This window comes from Festucalex cinctus, chromosome 2, assembly GCF_051991245.1.
Source record: "Festucalex cinctus isolate MCC-2025b chromosome 2, RoL_Fcin_1.0, whole genome shotgun sequence".
Classification (NCBI taxonomy): Eukaryota; Metazoa; Chordata; class Actinopteri; order Syngnathiformes; family Syngnathidae; genus Festucalex; species Festucalex cinctus.
Window position 1 is genome coordinate 44,629,448 of NC_135412.1, and position 20,572 is coordinate 44,650,019.

Below are 20,572 nucleotides of genomic sequence, written 5' to 3' on the forward strand. Positions count from 1 at the left end.
AATTTTTTTTGATCGCCTCTATGGACAATAAATGCAACATTGTGCAATGAGTACGAGCGATGTGTATATATACTTTTACGAAAAATACCAATCAGGGCAACTCATTGCCTAAAAATAAAAAAAAGACGGTGATTTTTGCAGATCTTAACAATCACCAAAACCCATTGAGCTTGACACACTCATCACACCTGGCAAAAAAAAATAAAAATCCACATGTAATGGTTTATCATGCCATTTTCAAAGAAATTCTGCTTCCAATGTGCCAGTACCCCAATGTGCAAGTACCCCAACGTGGCCCGGGCTGCGAGGGCCCTTTATAGCTGCTCGCAGCTCTAGTTTTATTTATATATTTTTTTGTTAATCACTCACTCACTCACACACTCACACAAGCTTACTTCATGTAACCCACATATAATCCTCCCAGGCGGAGGAGCGAACCGATCATGAATAATGGTATAAATAAAACGCTGCTGAAGTGACGTGACTTTAAGGTGCCATCTGATTGGACAAGAAGTTGTGTTTTGTGCCAAGTAGACTGACATGGCATCCTATATTTATTTTTTTGTGCTGATTTTAGTTGAAGTTAGCTCAAAATCACTTTTTTTTTCTTCAGTACCAGCACTCAAATAGGGGTATCGGTATTGTTTATAAATAGATGAATTACTATACGAGGAATTTATGGGAGGTGACTACTGCTGACTACTGACTTAGAATGGATCGATGGGTTTGTATTTGTCATTTAACTACAAGTTACTACTTACTACATAATTATTAGTAATACTACCGCTATTACTACTATTACTAGTAATTAATAGTTAATTACTATGTAATTTTTCATAATTTATACTTCAATTTATTTCATAAGAATTGAGCTTAGCATTAAGTTATTAACATTCAGCTTTCAGCATTCCCACGCAATTTCCCCAGGAATTGCACTTAGTCTAGTATACAAATGTTATTGTGAGTTGAGTTGTATTTTTGCACAAGTGGTAGATTACTGGATGTGTGGTTTACAATACCTGTTTACAATTGTTAGACCTACTTACTTGTGGCATTTAGGTTATGCAAAAGCCATACGTAGTTTTTTGTATAAGCGATGTATGGCATTTAAGTTGAGGAAAAGCTGTGATTGTTTTTGTTTTTGTTTTTTAGCACTTGCTATGTGGCATTTAAGTTGCGCAAAAGATATGAGTAGCTTTTTTTGCACAAGCTCTGTTAAATTTACGTTAAAACTGATTCAAAATTAGTGTACCTTATTGTCTGAACATTTTGCACAAGATTAATTTTTGAATAAATCTTCTTCTTCTTCTTCTTCTTCTTCTTTCGGCTTTTCCCTTCAGGGGTCGCCACAGCGAATCAGTTGCCTCCATCTAACTCTGTCCTCTGCATCCTCTGCTCTCACACCAACTACCTTCATGTCCTCTTTAACTACATCCATAAACCTCCTCTTTGGTCTTCCTCTCGATCTTCTGCCTGGCATTTGAAAACTCAGCATCCTTCTTCCAATATAGTCACTATCTCTCCTCTGGACATGTCCAAACCATCTAAGTCTGGCCTCTCTGACTTTATCTCCAAAGCTTCTAACATGTGCTGTCCCTCTGATGTACTCATTCCTGATCCTATCCAACCTGGTCACTACCAAAGAGAATCTCAGCATCATCATCTCTGCCACCTCCAACTCTGCCTTCTGTCTTTTCCTCAGTGGCACTGTCTCCAGACCAAACAACATCGCTGGTCTCACCACAGTTTTATAAACCTTTCCTTTCATTTTAGCTGAAACTCTTCTATCACACATCACACCTGACACTTTTCTCCACCCGTTCCAGCCTGCCTGCACACGCTTCTTCACTTCTTTTCCACACTCTCCATTGCTCCCAACATTCAAAGTCCCTACTCTTAAGTCCTAGACTAGTGGTGTTCCTCTTCTTTTTCTTCCTACGAACACACCTTCCTCCTCTCCTTCTTTGACCAACAGTAGTCCAATTTCCACCGGCACCCTGTAGGTCAACAGCACCGATGGCGGGCGTTGTTAACCCGGGCCACGACCGATCCGGTATGGAAGTCATATATTTGATTCGCATGTTTGGTTTGGCCAAAGTTTTACGTCGGATGCCCTTCCTGACACAACCCTCTGTATTTATCCGGGCTTGGGACCGGCACAAGAAGACGCTGGCTTGTGCCCCCTCGCGGCTACATTTAATTTTTGAATAAATCAAACCTTGTTTAAATGTTCTTTTTAAACATTTGCTTAAAATCGATTAAAATCGTAATCGTCCAGAATGACAGAAAAAAAAATCGAGATTTTATTTCTTAGCCATATCGCCCAGCCCTACATCCATGCATGCGCAGACGGACAGGAGATAAAGCACGTTTTAGATTCGGTTTTAGCTTCACCAGCTGACCACCATGTTAACCTCGGCGGGGGAAATGTTTTCTCCCAACCATGCTTGAATGCACCCAAATCTATGACATTGTGCTGAAAGTCTAATAAGGATGGGCAATCATAAACAAATATAGACTAAGTTAGTATAGCACCCATCACTACAAAAGGAAAATAAAGCCAGACCAGGGGAGTCGCTGCATACAACTGCGCACTGTCCATCATGTGGGTCTGGGATCAGGATGACATCAATCTCAACCAAATTTACCCAAATTGTGTGCTGTTCCCACCTCAGTTATGACTCCAACATGGATGACAGCAGAGACAACAAGAAGAACCGCTTTGCCAACACCATGGTCTTCATGGAAGAGTATCTTAACAACGTGTTGAACGAGGAGCTGCCCTTTCACAATGAGGAGAAGAACAAGTTGACCTACGAGGTCTTGTGCACCGCTGACACTTCCTTTGCAGTTGTTGCCTCTTGTGACGTTGTGTTCCCTATGCAGGTTGTGAGCTTGGCACGACATCTCATTTACTTTGGCTTCTACAGCTTCTACGAGCTGTTGCGACTCACCAGAACGCTACTGGGCATCATCGACTGCGGGCCCAACCCTTCCCATGGCAATGCGCTGATCCATGACGAAGGATCAGGTGACCTGCCGGAAAACATTTTGGCCAGTCAGAACATCAGTATTGTCTCTTCCTGTCCAATAGTTCTATAATAAATCCCTTCCTTTTTTTTAAACTTCTCAGAGAAGAAAAAAAAACAAAAACAAAAAAAACATATATATATATATATATATATATATATATATATATATATATATATATATATTGTGGGGCTGTGCATGGGTGTGTGTGTGTGTGTGGGGGGGGGGGGGGGGGTGTATGTTTGGTTTAGTTTATTCATTTTTTCGTTTCGGACACATTACAGTTTACATCAATCACATCACATCATTTGCAACATTGACATCCGAAAGAAGGGCTGACGGGTAGAAGCCGAAGCTTATTCGAGACCCGTCCCCATCGACCCATTACTATAACGCATCAATCATATACATTATTTAGAATAGTCATGAATTTTTATCGTTATCCATCCCATACTATATATCGTTATCCATCCCATACTATATGTGAGTGAGTGACCGGCTTTGGCAAAAGGGTCCTCATGTGCCAAAAAAATCAAAATTGAGATATTAATTTATTCAAATTTTACACTTAATTCCATTTAAAGTATGTAATACGTGGACATAACTCAAACATTGACAAAGGCAATTTTAATGTTGGAAGGTAGAAATCCCTATTTAGCAAAAAAAAAAAAAAAAAAAAAGCAAAAAAAAACAGGCTTAAAGTTTTGGTGCTTCCATCTTTCAAAGCCCATAGAAACCAGTACCTTAGGAAAAAGATATGAACCTGAAACTTTCAGGAACTGTTAAAATATCAGTGGAAACTCAATTCCAATAGGGTTGATCTCAAATTACGTCACATTTTCCTCATTAATATGCATTAGTCGGACAAAATAACAGAGTAGGACACACACATACACATCATTTTGGAAGGGAACGACATCCCAGGCGTAAAATTTCAACATGGTTCAATCGACAAACACACTTTGGAGCAGCTTAAATGGTGTTTGACATGCGGAGACCTCGAAATGGGCGGAAAGAAAGCAGTTTTGATTCATTGTATGATCAGCTGTCACCTAGGTGCCATCTGGATGACTGCTAATCTCATGTTGGTCACTAATTTTCACGAAATCGAAACACATTGATTTTCATTTGAAGATTTTAAGCCGACCTTTGAGCTGTTACTTCTGTCTAGTTACTTTTGTTAAAGTGGCTTGGTGACACAGTGACCACTCAAATCTTAGTGACACTGATCAACAAGCATGTTGTTGTCGGCATAGGTTACCATTTAAAACATCCAATATGGTTCTATAGCGATGATACTTTATATTTATTTTCACATCTAAGCAGGCGTAAGGTAAACTCGAGGTATTTTTGGTGCATTTACACCATGATTTATAGTAGCTAGCTTGAGGTAGCATGCAGCTCGCAAGGCTATCGCTGCAAAAGCAGATGATAAACATACCTGCAGTCGCTAATATTTGTCTGGATTTTCAGCTGCTGGCCCATTTCCACTGACGAAATATAGAAACCACACATAGGTGTCTTCGCTAACATTTTTAGCGTAAATCACTGTCATTTAATTGCACATGCTTGAACCCAGTGAAGACATTCCCCTGGAAAGTCCCTTCATTCGACCCCGGTCACAACATCGCCAGCCACATAACGGCAGACACCAAAGCAGCAGAGGTTTGTTGTAACCATAATACGTCTGTTCAGCATATTTATAGTGAAATAGGGAGTCAGTTCACAAGTTTTGCCTCGTACGAAATACGAATACACTGCCTCAGTCCCCTGCCTGTGTTACTTGTCCAAAAATCAACTGGCCACACACGCACATGCACAGTGCTCTGTTCTAAAAGTAGTAGTTTAGACGTTTCCTTTTCACTTAACTCGTCAGTTAACAATCTCTTCTTATAATCCCTTAAATCTTCTTTCATCTGCTCAGCTTAACTGGTTATTTATAATAGGCAAATTAAATAGTCTATCATACAAAATTTCAAACGGGCTAAACTGTTCCTTTTACAATTCTCCAAACTATCTGACCATAACCTCATGCCTCGGTCATGTATTTTTTCCTCTTTTTTTCTTTTTCTTTTTTCTTAACAATGTGACTTACAAGGTGACTTTCATTCGCTACTCCAAATAACTAGTATGCCATATAGAGACATGATATATTTACAGAATGCTTTTGCTATGATAATAATGTCCAGGTGTTCTGCTGGAACAATTTCAACTCATTTTAAAAATGTAAAATCATCAATCAATACTTGGTAATATTCACATTGTCTTACTTTTGTTCAATTCAATAAAATCCATACACACTCACAGAAATTGCAGAATATTAGAAATATCAAATTGTAAAAAACAAAATTCTAAAAACAAAAAAAATCAAAAAACAAAATTTATATGCATTAAAGTATTGTTACCATATTCCTCCCTGTTGAGACATTCATGGCTTACGACTCTAAATTATTATCCAATCCACCGAAACAAACTTTCATTACATATGATTCCTACATCATTTATTCTAACTTATTAATAGTTACAAAAGATTTGCGTCTTTCTAATTGGTCCACTATTGTGTCCCCTCTTGTATCACTGGGTTGACATCATTCATTCAATATTTTTCCTTAAAATATCCACCAAATCAGCAAGATTTAAAAAAAATCAACTTTTACAAAAATAGGGGTCTCGTAGCCATCACTGCTCGGGCACGAATTTGCCAAAGAACACTGTAGTTTACATGTCTTGGAGAGGCAGAATTTTGAGGTCTGCCCATAGTAGACTCACAGTCACTTATTTTTTTCAAATTAATTGTATTATACTATATCTTGTTTGTTTTACAATCATACAGCAAAGTTTAATGTAATACATCTTTCCAATGTTATATGTAGTTATAATAAAGCCATCATTTGCATTTGCAAGCACTTTTTGTTAACCTTTTTCCCTGGCTTTTGACCAGCGCTTTATGTTCATATTCACGTGTTTTGGTGAATAAAACACTCTCATCATCATCTGTATTCTGTGATTCTGGGATCCACTCTCCGGTCACACCGGAAACATAGCAGAATAATCCGGCCATGGATCCTACAGAACACAAGGTCAGTCACGCGTTGGCCAGCCAAAATCGCTGTGTGAGTCAGCAGGAGTCCACCATCTCTGAGCTTAAGGAGATGATCAGTTTGCTGGATCACCGGCTGGAGGAAGTTGCTGCCCGTGTTGGACAGTTGGGGGCTGGTGGCGGAACCGATGCCTCCGCTGCTGTAGGGTCTAGCTGGGAGTCTAATCTCGCACACCGTCAGGTTACGGGGGTGTGGGGGGTTAGCCTGGGGATTGCGACACCTTCCTTCATCATTGCTCCCTAATTTTTGAACAACAGCCACTCACCTATCAAAGCGACAACTCGCGAGTGGCTTTTGCTATGAGTCTTTTGACTGGCACAGCCACAACCTGGGCCGTGGCCGTGAGCAACACGCGTCCGGACCTGAATGCATCATATGCCCTGTTTTCTGCCAAGTTACGCTGTGTGTTTGAGCATCCTATTAGGGGTAGGGAGGCCGGCAATCAGCTCGTGGACTACTGGACAGGGACAGGGTCACCACTCGGTTGCAGACTTTGCCATTACTTTTCGCTCTCTAGCCGCTGAGAGCTGCTTCAACGAGTCCTCCTTGTGTGTTCTTTTCCGCCGTGAACTCAATTGCCGCGTAAAGGATGAACTGGCCTTGCGGGATGAGACTGGGAGCCTGGAGGAGCTCATCGCTCTATCCATTCGATTGGACAATAGGATTCGGGAGAGGCAGCGGGAAAAAGACTTGGAGCGCTCTTCCGGATCAGCCAATCTTGCCAGGCATGGACTTGTTGGTGACGTCGGTGCTCCGGTTGTTGCTGCACCTTCAGTGTGGGCACTCTACGAAATGGAGCACGAACTCACGCAACTGGGGGCTGGCCGGCTTCAGGCGGAGGAGAGAAGGCGCCAGGCCCGTTCGGGAGCATGCTACTACTGTGGACTGCTCGGCCATCTAGTGGCACAATGCCCTCAGCTGTCGGCTCTTCATCCCACACATCGGGTCAGGATGGGCAGCCAGCAGGATGGCACACACCACAACCCAGTGCTGCCTCCATCACGCCTCTTCCCGAGACTAAGAAACTGGAGTTCCCGGGAGAGGTCTCCTTCAATAGTATAAGAACTAAAGTGGTGGCCCTGGGGCAGATGATAATTTTATTGAACCTAGTGTAATAGGCACCTTGGTTTACGAGCCTACACCCCTACCGAAAGAGCGTAGGGTTTACGACCTTAATGGCGCCTTCTGGGGGTGGCAACTCACTGCACTGAACCTTTGGGTTTACGTCTATGTGGTAACCATGTTGAGTCTCTTAGTTTTCTGACTATATCTTTCCGGTCGGCGCCGGCAATGTTGGGATTGCCCTGGTTAATTTCCCTCCTTGCATTTGCAAGCACTTTTTGTTAACCTTTTTTCCCTGGCTTTTGACCAGCGTTTTTTGTTCATATTCACGTGTTTTGGTGAATAAAACACTCGCATCATCCTCTCTGTTCTGTGATTCTGGAATTCACTCTCCGGTCATACCGGAAACATAACAATCTTAGCATAATTAGCCACAATTAGTCACGCAATAATTTCACAGTTCCACAATCAACCCGTGTGTGTTATTGTGTGTGTATGTTATTCATTCTTTCTTCTTCTTCTTCTTCTTCTTCTTCTTCTTCTTCTTCTTATTCCGCCCACTTTTTTGACGTGTAACTACTTCCACATAATTCATCCGATTTTCGCCATTCCAATTTCAAACTATTCCTAAAATTCACGCGACGCGCGCTTGTATTTTTATTATTCCTCCGATTCATGCCTTACCCACAATTCCCGATTTCGTACCCGATTTTTCACCATTATTCTTAATGGGAGATTCTACATTTCACATTTACTTCCACATTATTCATTCGATTCACTTCATTCCAACTTCACTACATTCCAGTATTTCATGCTATGAGCGATTCCAGCTTTTCAGTTCCAAAATTTACAATTTCCGATTTCGTAGCCGATTATTCCTACATTATACATTTTCCATTTACTTCCGCATTATTCATCTGATTTACTTCATTCCAACTTTAGTACATTCCAGTATTTCATGCTCTGAGCGATTCCTGCTTTTCAGTTCCAAAATTCACAATTTCCGATTTCGTTGGAATAACCTGGCCCCCCAAGGCGGTGGCCATTTTGGCCAATTGATTAGGTATGCCTGTGATTCTTGGCAGGATATTCCCCGACCTGAACAGGAAGTGACCTATAGCAACAGGAAGTGACCTCATGTCAACAGGAAGTGACCTAATTTCAACAGGAAGTGACCTAAAATCAATAGGAAGTGACCTAAAATCAACAGGAAGTGACCCGATTTCAACAGGAAGTGACCTGATTTTAACAGGAAGTGACCTCATATCAACAGGAAGTGACTTAAAATCAACAGGAAGTGACCCTATTTCAACAGGAAATGACCCGATTTCAACAGTAAGTGACCTAATATCAACAGGAAGTGACCTGAAATAACAGGAAGTGAGCATGCTAGTGCTGAGTTAGCATGGTAATGCTAGCTTAAGCATGCTAATGTTAATGTTACCTTAGCATGCTAATGCTAATGTTAGCTTAGCATGCTAATGCTAATGTTAGCATGCTAATGCTAAGCTAGTATGCTAATGCTAATGTTAGCTTAGCATGCTGTAGTGGCACTTTTGGCTTCCTTTTGTCGCTACGTAAGCAGGGCCTGAGTTTCTAACGCGCACCAACCGTAATCGCTCTTTCCTCTTCAGCAATGACCACAAATGCAAAAACGCCGTTGCTGGTGAACAAAAAATGTTTCCACTTTATTTACAAAAAAGAAATCCATAATGGCTACAAAGCATAAAACCTATCACTATTAAATCGATTGACACGATTGGCACGATTGGCACGGTTAGATAAAGTTGTTGCTCCTAGGCCTACTTGCCTTTCCTGTTTTCTTTACGTCTTCAACACACTTTACGACAACTCCTTTCTTTACAACAGCCTAACAAGCAGGACATAAAATGAAGCACAACTACTCAAATATTCTAAGTAAATCTACGTTAAACAAAATAACAAAAATAAAATGCCAAATACAGGTTTCTGACTAATAAACAAAAACTATTCAAATGGAACACAAATAAACATATATTCACATTTGAACGAACCTATTCATATTTTTCTATGGCTCTAACACATGCTAATGCTAAGCTAGCATGCTAATGCTAATGTTAGCTTAGCATGCTAATACTAATGTTAGCATGCTAATGCTAAGCTAGTATGCTAATGCTAATGTTAGCTTAGCATGCTAATGTTAAGTCAGCTTAGCATACTAATGCTAATGTTAGCTTAGCATGCAAATGCTAATGTTAGCATACTAATGCTAATGTTAGCTTAGCATGCTAATGTTAGCTTAGCATGCTACTGGGAATGCTAAGTTAGCATGTTAACGCTAATGTTAGCTTAGCATGCTAATGCTAATGTTAGCATGGTCATGCTAATGTTAGCTTAGCATGCTAATGCTAATGCTAAGTTAGCATGCTAATTTTAATGTTAAGTTAGCATGCTAATGCTAAGTTAGCATGCTAATGTTAATGTTCGATTAGAATGCAAATGCTACATTAGCATGCTATTGCTAATAATAGCAATAGCATGCTAATGCTAGCTTAGTATACTAATGCAAATGTGACCTGATTTCAACAAAGTGACTATTACTCCATTGCTTATTAAGTTTGCCACTCCTTACACCATTTCTACTCGATTCTACCCTCCTTACTTCATTGCTTACTTAATTCTTCTCACTTTACTCCATTGCTTACCCGATTACTTGCTACTTCCTCCATTTCTTACTTGATTTCTTCCTTGTTTTCTTGTTTCTTGCTGATTTATTTTTACTTTTGTGGTATTTGTCTTCCTTCAACTGCTTCTAGATTTCTGGATGAATTTAAACCCTTCCAACTTCAGCATGTTAAGCTCATTCTATGTCATTCATTATCATTCAACATCATTCAATATCATTCAACATCATTCAATATAATTCAACACCATTCAATATCATTCAACATCATTCAACATCATTCAGCATCATTCAACATTATTCCAAATCATTCCACAGGTATTCATTCAGGTCTCCAGCCTTCACATGCCATTTCCCCAGAAATGGCATTTCTAGTTTTATTTTAAAATAGCATAATCAAAAACATCAAGCGCTCACAACGATCACAATACCACCCAGGGGTTTAAGATGTTTATTTTTTTTCAAATCTGTGTTTCAAATCTAGGGGCCTACAATATTGCTTCTTTTCTCGTTTGGTCACCATAATAACCACTTTATAGTCAAAATATAATCTAAATATTACACAACCCCTAGCAAAAAGTATGGAATCACCAGTCTTGGACGAGCACTAACTCAGACATTTTATTCTGTAGATCAAACTCATATAAAAAGCATGAAACATTCCAAAGTGAAAAATTTTGGCTTTCAAAAACACGAAAAGAACTGGAAAAAAAACCATTGTGCTGGTCAGTAAATGTTACTTTTATAGAGAAAGTGCAGGGAAACATACTTTTTTTTCCTGATGAAAGAAGAGACTTTAATCTATCTTTTGATCGGTTCCATGCTTTTATAGCAATTGAACACAATATTCTGTGGGCCTCGCAAAATCAGTCAAAATCCAGTAAAACAGCCGGGAGCGAACGGGACTACTTCTGTGAAAATGGCTGGGAGTGAATGAGTTAATTGGGCACCTGCCTCATATTACATCTGCTCGTTAGTCAGCAGTTAAAAACAGTGCAGTTATCACACCTTGGAGGGCTGCTGGACCAAGTGGACTGGCAAGAATCATGGCTCCAACAAGGGAGATGTCTCTTGAGGACAAAGACAGGATTTTCAAACTTCTTGAAGAAGGTAATTCTACACGTATAGTTGCCAAAGATGTGGGCTGTTCACAGTCAGCTGTATCGAAGATCTGGACCAAGTACAAACAGCATGGGAAGGTTGTTAAAGTCAAGCGTACTGGTAGACCAAGGAAGAAATCTAATGCAAGGCTGACACATGCACGACTTTTGGCCACAATCTTGTCGTGGCAAGTCGTGCCATTTTGGGGCACGAACTGGGAGGTTCCCGCACTGTTCGCGCATAGTTCATGACGAGTTCACGAATGCGTGACCATTCGTGTCCACATTGATACGAACTGGCACGACAGGTTCACGCATAGTTCGAGCATAGTTTGCGCATAGTTTGCGCATAGTTTACGCATAGTTTACGCATAGTTTACGCACTTCCCATATGTGCACGACGAGTTCGAGCAATTCAGACGGTGTCGTGCCGACTTGGGCACGCCCTATAAAAAGGGGGCCTCCCCAACCCCTATTCGTGGCACTTCGTGACAGTCGTGGCATGGCGCGCACTGGTGCGCATCCTTCGCGCATCATCCAGACAAGTTCACGAACAGTGCACATCCTTCCCGCATCGTCCCGACAAGTTCACAAACACTTTGCGCATAGTTCACGACCCGGTCGCGAAATTTTGTTGTGAAACTTTTTTTTTAACATTTCAAAATTTTTGTTCCGACATGGCACGCAGTCACAACGGGTTTACGCACACTTTACGCCACTTTACGACTAGTTCGCGCACTGGCACGACTTGAGTTGTGCCAATTCGTGCCACAAAATCGTGCAAGTGTCAGCCTTGCATAAGCGTCAAGACAAACAACTAAAGGCCATATGTCTTGAGAACAGAAAATGCACAACAAGACAAATGAAGAAGAAATGGGAGGAAGCTGGAGTCAATGTATGTGACAGAACTCTGCAAAATCGCTTAAAGGAAATGGGATTTACATACAGAAAAGCTAAAATGAAACTCATGAAAATCATGGACTGTGGATGACTGGATGAAGGTTATCTTCAGTGATGAGTCACAAATCTGCATTGCACCAGGTGATGACGCTGGAACTTATGTTTGGTGCCGTTCCATTTGAGATTTACAAAGAGGACTGCCTAAAGAAAAGATCAAAATTCCCACAGTCCTTGATGATATGGGGCTGCATGTCAGGCAAAGGAACTGGGGAGATGGCTGTAAATCTTCAATAAATGCAAATTTACAATGCAAGTTTACATTGACATTTTGGACAACTTTCTTATCCCTTCAATTGAAAAAGTGTTTGGGGATGATGAAATCATTTTTCAAGATGACAATGCATCATGCCACAGAGCAAAAATTGTGAAAGCATTCCTTAGAGAAAGACGCATCCAGTCAATGTCATGGCCTGCAAATAGCCCAGATCGCAACCCAATTGAAAACCTGTGGTGGAAATTGAAAAAAAAAAAAAAAAAGTTCCACAGCAAGGCTCCGACCTGCAAAGATGATCTGGTAACTGCAATCAAAGAGCGTTGGCACCAGATTGATGAAGAATACTGTTTGTCACTCATCAAAAACCATGCCTCAGAGACTGCAAGTTGTCATAAAAGCCAGAGGTGGTGCAACAAAATACTAGTGATGTGTTTTGATTATTTTTTCTTTGACTGTTTTTCATGATTCCATATTTTTTTTCCTCAGAATGGAGTGATTCCATACTTATTTCCCTGCACCTACTCTATATTAATGACCAGCACAATATTCTTCTTCATTTCTTTTAGTGTTTCTGAAAGCCAAGATGTTGCACTTTGGAATGACCTTACGGCTGTTTCCTGCTTTTTATCTGAGTTTGATCTACAGAATAAAATGTCTGAGTGAGTGCTCGTCCAAGACTGGTGATTCCATACATTTTGCTACGGGTTGTATAACCTTATTTTCAATAGTCTCATATGACCCACTCCGGAACAAGGGTCCGCATGTCGGCAGGATCAATCTAGAAATATGGACGATATTAGACATTTGGTCAATTTGTCCATTTTGAGATTTCTCTACAAATAGCCTTCTTGAGGTCTCTAGTTTCATTTCCAATCAGCTCAAAAGTCCAAATTCTAATAGAAGTGTATGAAAATAAGCAATTATGAGACAGTATGCCTCATAACTAGGTTTAGTGTTTTTAGCCTAGCGGCTAGCTAGCGCTGCTTCTTACGCAACTGTTTAAAGACAACCCGAATTTCCTAGCCTCAAACGTAATTCACAAATTATTTATAGAAATGTTGAGGATAAGCTGATCTGCTAATAGATGGATGGATGGATGGACATAGAAACAACAAAAAAAAGTCAAAATACACCATTCAGCATGAAAGTGAACAGAACAGTCATACTACCTTATGGAGCAGAAGCTATGTTGTCATCGGTCCCGGATACCAGCGAATTGTAATCCAAGCAGACAGATATTTTATTCTTTTTCTTAATGAATCGATTTCTACTTTGAATTCAAATTACTACTTTCACACACTAAGCCATGTCGAAATCTAGCGAATAGCAGCCGTGATGCCCCCGCAATGCATTGACAGGCTGTCACTTACTTTTTCACTTAGAGTTGTGAATTAAAAGTTGTTGCATGTGCCAGTGCCTTGTATGTAATGTAAACTCAATTAATAATGTATTGTAAATAATAATGTTAATGTTTTGATCGCTTGTTAATACATGCGGGTCAGAATCTGAGAGGTACTTTGTTATTGGAATTTCGTACCTTAGGAGGCTGCTGGTCATTCAAATCAGGGAAGTTCATTCTTTACGCATGCCTCAGACAGCTCATCCAATCATTAGGCAGTAGCCGAATGTCTGTCCATAAACCCCCAGAGACGCTGCATATCCGATGGGTGGGGAAAAAGCCCAGCATTTATCCAATGACTGTCTCGTGCAGTGGAACAACTTACTCTACAAAGCAGCCTCTGACTGTGTGAATAAATAAAAGCGCTGTGGCACCGTAGGGATGAATGTGAAGGAAGTTGTCAGTTATTTGTGATAAGTAGCTGATACTGAACAAAGATTAAGGTATTCTAGCGCATAATGACCACCATTTTTTTCTTTTCAAGAGGAGGGGCATTCAGGTAAAGCTGAGCATCCCTTGCAGTCTTACAGCCATCACTGTTTTGTACTGTTATGGATTGTTCAAAACAAAACAATGACAATGAATGACTTTGTGGTCGTATCATAGGACTTGCAGACTTATATCTTTGACACTTGGGCGAGAGCAGGGGTAGATGTTGATGTGTTGGTTGCAATGGGTGCTGGTTAAAGCCTGAAGACCCAAACATTGTGAGAGTCTGCTGGGAACATCTGATGGAATCCCCTCTCAGAAGGATTTTCAACTCTCACACCCAACAGAAATGACCACGTCCCACTCCTCCCAGCCATCTTCTGTGCCTCCATTGTTGAGGCAGCCAGTCGGAGCTGTGGCTGCAAGGTGGACTGTGCCTGTCCTGGCGATAATCGCTAAACTTGTTGGTGGACACCGAACGCCAAGATGAAAAGGAGTCCTTTCAGACTTGATGAGGCAGACAAAGTGGAATGCATTTTTGGTTTTCGCTGAGGCAAAACACAGACTTGGGAAACGTTTGGTGAGGAAATGACTTTTGAGAGGGCTTTAAAGAAATTCTAGTTGTTATTCTGGCATCTCAGAATGGGGGCTGCATATACCTGGCGACAAACAAAGACTAATCACTCTATGTTGGCTGCCATCCCCCCATTTGTCGCATGTCTGTCGTATAGTATCGCAACCCCCCTGGTCGATGAATATTTTTCCAAGTTTAATTTTGTTCCCACTCCATCCCTGCAAGTACCCTTTTTTTTTATCTTAATGCCCAAACAATTCTTGTTACGTTGGGGGTATGGATGGACCCAAAATCGGAGGAAACAGGCAGGAAAACAAACTGGAAGGATGATGTAAGGAGCTTTATTAACTATGAGGGTGAAGGACTGGACGAGACGGAAAGTGAGTAGACTGGGCTTGACGTGGAGACTGATCATGGCGGAAACTTGGCGTGGCGTGATGCAGAGACTTGGCGTGGCGTGATGCAGAGACTTGGCGTGGCGAGATGCAGAAACTTGGCGTGGAAGACTTGGCGTGGAAGACTTGGCGTGGAAGACTTGGCGTGGAAGACTTAGCAGACTTGGCGTGGAAGACTTGGAAGACTTGGCGTGGAAGACTTAGCAGACTTGGCGTGGAAGACTTGGCGTGGCAGACTTAGCAGACTTGGCGTGGAAGACTTGGCGTGGAAGACTTAGCAGACTTGGCGTGGAAGACTTGGCGTGGAAGACTTGGCGTGGAAGACTTGGCGTGGAAGACTTGGCGTGGAAGACTTGGCGTGGAAGACTTAGCAGACTTGGCGTGGAAGATTTGGCGTGGAAAACTTAGCAGACTTGGCGTGGAAGACTTAGCAGACTTGGCGTGGAAGACTTAGCAGACTTGGCGTGGAAGACTTGGCGTGGAAGACTTGGCGTGGCTTGGTAGACTTGGTAGACTTGGTAAAAAGACACCACTGTGATACAACATGCAACCATGCAGACATTCAAACAATGCTCCTACACCCGCGTGAGACAAACACCACTCCCTTATACCAACACTAATGACAATAACAGGACACACCTGGGAGACACAGCAGGGAGGGGGAACCAATCAGCAATACACACCAGGAAGGGAAGACACAAGCAGGTGGACAAGGTTAACCATAACGAGACTGGGGAAGAAGACAGGAACACCAGACAACCAACACTCACCAAAATAAAACAAAAACCCAACCCAAAAAACCGAAACATGACAATTCTTGATGCTTTTATTGTGAAACAGTACTGGAAGTCACACTGTTTTAACTCTTGTTTCTACCATAAGGAAAGAATGTGAAACGCTCCATCCATGGCATGGGCCAGATGATGACAACCATGGTCCTCAGTAGGAAGCAGTCCTTATTTGGTGGGGCGGGAGCCCGGGAGGAGCTGGTGCTTGATGGACAGCGAGTGGCCAAAGATGGCATCGACAAAATGGACCTGACAGTAATGGACACAAAGCTGAAGATTCTGGAAATCTTACAGGTCAGTGAGACTATCGTTACCGGTTTATTCCACCCACTTGAACAGAAGGTAAATAACAAAGAGGAAGGTCAGTAAAATGTTTCCACACAATAGTCTCCAGATGCACTGTTGTTGTCTTCTCCACCCATTTCTTGCCTATATTTGCCATATTAAACTGTTATTACCATTAGCATTTTGAGCTACTATTTCAGTGTTGTCAAAGTGGCTTTCAATAGGTTATCCGCAACACCTGACAAAAATTATGGACTCTCCAGTTAGGGATAATGCCATTATCGTGATATTGCAATGTTAAAATGAGCACGATATCGTCGTCATTATGTCACAATATTAATAGCAGCAAATCTGTGAAAAAGGAGAGGTTGTATTGACCTTTTGCACGTGACGTAACGGCCTTCATGGGAGCGCACCCCCGGCACGTAGGATGGCCAAATAACCCCTTGCATATGTTGAAACTATGGGTATCAAAATGATCTCGTTATTATCTCGTTAACTAAAGGTGCCTTTAAAGGCACTACATTTTTTAACGCTCGATTAACGACCGCTTCCTTATTTGGAAAACCTCTAAGAGAATTCCAGTCGCAAAGCAGCAGAAACGTCCATGTCAAAATGACCCAATGGAAATGCACTGTACTGCACTGGAGCTACAATACACAATGTTTCAGGGGCAGAATGTTCGAATGGAGGAGCCGTTTGGTCGGTGTAACACTTCCACCAGTTCCCTACTTTGACAGAACGCACTCGATAGCACCGGTGTTAGCGATTAGCACAGCAGCTTAGCTGCTACAGCTCTCCAAGATGGATGCTCGTTCTCTCAACCCATGTAAGAGCCAAGAGCCGAATGGATGCCGTCTTGTCACTTGGAGTAACTCCAAGCCACTTGATCTTTTGATGTGAGATGTATTTTATTCAACTACTCCAAGAAAGTCTAACATCGTCTTCTATTTCGTTGCCGCATCGTCCGGTGAAAGTGAAAGTAAGATCATGTGTTCGCTTGAGAGTGGCATCACGGTGCATCCGGGAACTTAACAAAATAAAAGCATCCGACGCTGTGAAAAGGAGTCACTGTAACACAATTTAGCAGTAATAAATTAAATTATACTGCATATATTTGTGGGGACTGGCGTCAAGGTGTATTTTACAATTTTAAAATGTGCAGAAGATCACAAGTTACTTCTTGTTTAAAATTAAGTAGCTCTTAAAATGAAAAGTACACATTGATCGTTTCTGGTTCGCAAGTAGTAAAGAAACGTCATTTTACATTGTGCGCCCTATTGAACTTAACAAAATAAAAGCATTCAGCGTTACGCAAAGAAATACACTAACACAATTTCGCAGTAATAAATTAACAATGCATATATTTCTGGGGGACTAGTTGGTATTTTATAGTTTTAAAAATGCGCATCATTTCACAAGTTACTTCATGTTAAAAATTAGTCAGCTCTTAATATGAAAAAAAAAATGCACTGAGCTGTCACCATTGTCTTACAAATGCAATTATGCCATGTTGTATATCTTACAAATGCAAATATGCCATGTTGTAGTGAAAGAAAAATTATCAACACAAATCAGTCACACTTGTTTTTTTTTGTTGTTTTTTTTATGTACAATACATATTTTAAATAGGTTTTTTTTATTCAATTGTTATGACATTACTGTATCAGAAATTACTGTATCAGTGATATACCATAAACCATATTTAAATTGGAAAAAAATGTACATTTTAGTGAAAATTTTTATATAAATTGAAGTATAAAACATGCGATTAATGTGCGATTAATCGTCAGTTAATTATTGAAATCATGCTTAATTAATTACGATTAAAAAATGTAATTGACTGACACCTATAGTTGAAACAATTGAAACTTGTAAAGTGTATAGTCCTGTATCTAATTATATTATCAATAATCTTCTTAAATAGTCGTATCTCGCTGTGCAGTAGCTTGTACTAATAGAAAAGAATGTAACCCAAACTTGGCTTTTTATCACATACCAGCTGATGAAGATAGATGATGGCGATGGCTCGCAGCAATAAAGTGAAAGGACTGGCAGCACTCAAAGTATTCACAGATTTGTAGCGATAATTTATTAAAGGTGTTATTAAAGGTGATCACTGCTCATATATTTTGTGAGGAAAACATACACTAACAAAGATTGGGACAGAGGTGCCGTATTACAACGTGTTCTAAATCACATAAACGAGCTATATTGACACGACTCGGCTGAGTCGAAGAAAAACGGATCCCAGAAAGGCAGGCTCAGAGAAGGAAAACAATCACGGTTTATTCTTTTGATCAACCGAAGAAGCAAATCTTGCTCGCAGGCAAGATAACGCGGATCACAATAATCACTTGCACACAGCAAGGAACCCGAAGGAAACAGAAAACACTTGCAAAAGGCAAGGAACACGAATTTAACAAAAAACACTTGCAAAAGGCAAGGAGCACGAATGTAATACATAACACTTGCAACCGGCAAGGAACGCGAATGTAACATAAAACACTTGCAACGGCAAGGAACACGAATGTAACAAAAAACACTTGCAAAAGGCAAGGACAGAATAACAAACACAAAACACTTGCACGGACTACTCGAAATGGAATGCGGAAACAATCAAAAAAGCGGAGTAAACAACAGAAAGCGACGCGGATATAAACACGTGAATACAGAGTAAATCGAGGACGAAAACAGATTCTATGACTTTACCAAAACTTGGAAACGCGGAGAACACTTGGACACACTAGTGAGCAAATAATAATCCGACGGCTTGCTGTGCTGCTCGGAGTCCTTTTAAAGTCTTGATTGTCAATGCGCTGCAGGTGCGGAGCTGGGGAACGCCCCCCTCGTTGCAGGCACTGAAAGCAAAAGCACAACAGGGCTGAGAACCGAACCATGACAGTACCCCCCCCCTTAACGGACGCCCCTTGGCGGGCCACCTGGCTTATCTGGATGAGCAGCATAGAAGGTGTCGAGCAAAGACGGGTCTAGGATGCAGGAGCGGGGGACCCATTGCCGCTCCTCTGGTCCGTAACCTTCCCAGTCGACCAGGTACTGGAAGCCCCGGCCCCTGCGCCTAGAGTCCAAGATGTCTTTGACCGTGTAGACAGGATCCCCATCGACCACTCGGGGAGGAGGCGGCGCGGGTGCAGGCGGGTTCAGCGGGCTGGGAGTCTCTGGCTTGAGGAGGGAAACGTGGAACACTGGATGCACCTTGAGTGAAGGCGGAAGACGGAGTTTCACAGTCACTGGGTTGATGACGGTGAGTATTTCAAAAGGTCCAATGTAGCGTGGACCCAACTTCTTCGAGCAACCTGACAGACGCATGTCCCGGGATGAGAGCCAGACCTTGTCTCCTGGCCGGTAAGTGGGCTCCGGACGCCGCCGACGGTCCGCAATCTCCTTATTGCGGGCCGCTGAGCGGGATAGCGCCGCTCGGGTCTCCCGCCATACCTTGTGGGCCCGCCGGAGGTGATGTTGGATGGTGGGCAGTTCGATGGGGCCTTCTTGTGTAGGAAACAGAGGTGGCTGATAGCCGTATGCCGCCTTAAAGTGTGAGTGACCTGTCGCAGATGACGGCAGAGTGTTCGTGGCGTACTCGATCCAGGAGAGGTGTGAAGACCAGGATTCCGGGTTGTGCAGGCAAACACATCGTAGGGCAGCTTCAAGGTCCTGGTTGGCCCTCTCCGTCTGGCCGTTGGTTTGGGGATGATATCCAGACGACAAACTGACTGTGGCGCCCAACAACTTACAGAATTTCCTCCAGACCTGGGAGACGAATTGAGGACCCCGGTCGGACACCAAGTCCACCGGAATGCCGTGAAGACGGAAGACATGACGGACGAGGAGTTGAGCAGTCTCCCAGGATGATGGCAGTTTTGAGAGGGCAACAAAGTGAGTCAGCTTCGAAAACCGGTCAACCACTGTCATGATGACCGTGTTTCCCCTTGACCGGGGGAGGCCGGTGATGAAGTCCAGCGAGATGTGTGACCAAGGCCGCGTCGGGATGGGTAGCGGCCTCAGCAGTCCCATCGGCGGCTGGTGGGACGATTTCCCGCACGCACAAGCGGTACATGCTTTGACGAATTCTGTGACGTCCTTCTTCATGTCGGCCCACCAAAACCGCTGGCCGATCAGGGCAAGAGTCCGGTTGATTCCTGGGTGACACGCAACTCGTGAGGTGTGACCCCACCGTAGGACCTCAGCCCGCACCGGGTCAGGAACAAACAGTTTCTCTGCCGGGCACTCCTCCGGCACAGCGATCCCTTCCTGGGCTTCAGTGACTCGTTTCTCGACCTCCCATCGAACTGCCCCCACGAAGCAATGTGCGGGCAGGACCGGTTCAGTTCCAGCCTCCGGCGTGGCCGCATCGTGGATCCGGGACAAAGCGTCTGGCTTCTGGTTCCGGGATCCCTGGCGGTAGTCCACGACAAAGTTGAACCTTGTGAACAGTAAGGCCCAACGTGCTTGCCGCGAGTTGAGTCTTTTGGCTGACCGAAGGTATGCCAGGTTTTTGTGGTCCGTCAACACCCTAAAGGGTTCCTTGGCGCCCTCCAGCCAGTGTCGCCAC

General features: G+C 42.4%; 1 protein-coding gene across 2 annotated transcripts in view; it reads left to right on the forward strand.

The window, feature by feature from the left end:
- Positions 1 to 20,572, forward strand: part of itpr3 (inositol 1,4,5-trisphosphate receptor, type 3) — an 841,532-nt gene that overhangs the window by 492,233 nt on the left and 328,727 nt on the right. For both annotated transcript variants that reach the window (XM_077515178.1, XM_077515179.1), the window contains exons 21-23: positions 2,676 to 2,820; positions 2,887 to 3,031; positions 15,809 to 16,008. In XM_077515178.1, the coding sequence (XP_077371304.1) occupies positions 2,676 to 2,820; positions 2,887 to 3,031; positions 15,809 to 16,008 (490 nt within the window). The remainder of the gene's footprint in view (positions 1 to 2,675; positions 2,821 to 2,886; positions 3,032 to 15,808; positions 16,009 to 20,572) is intronic.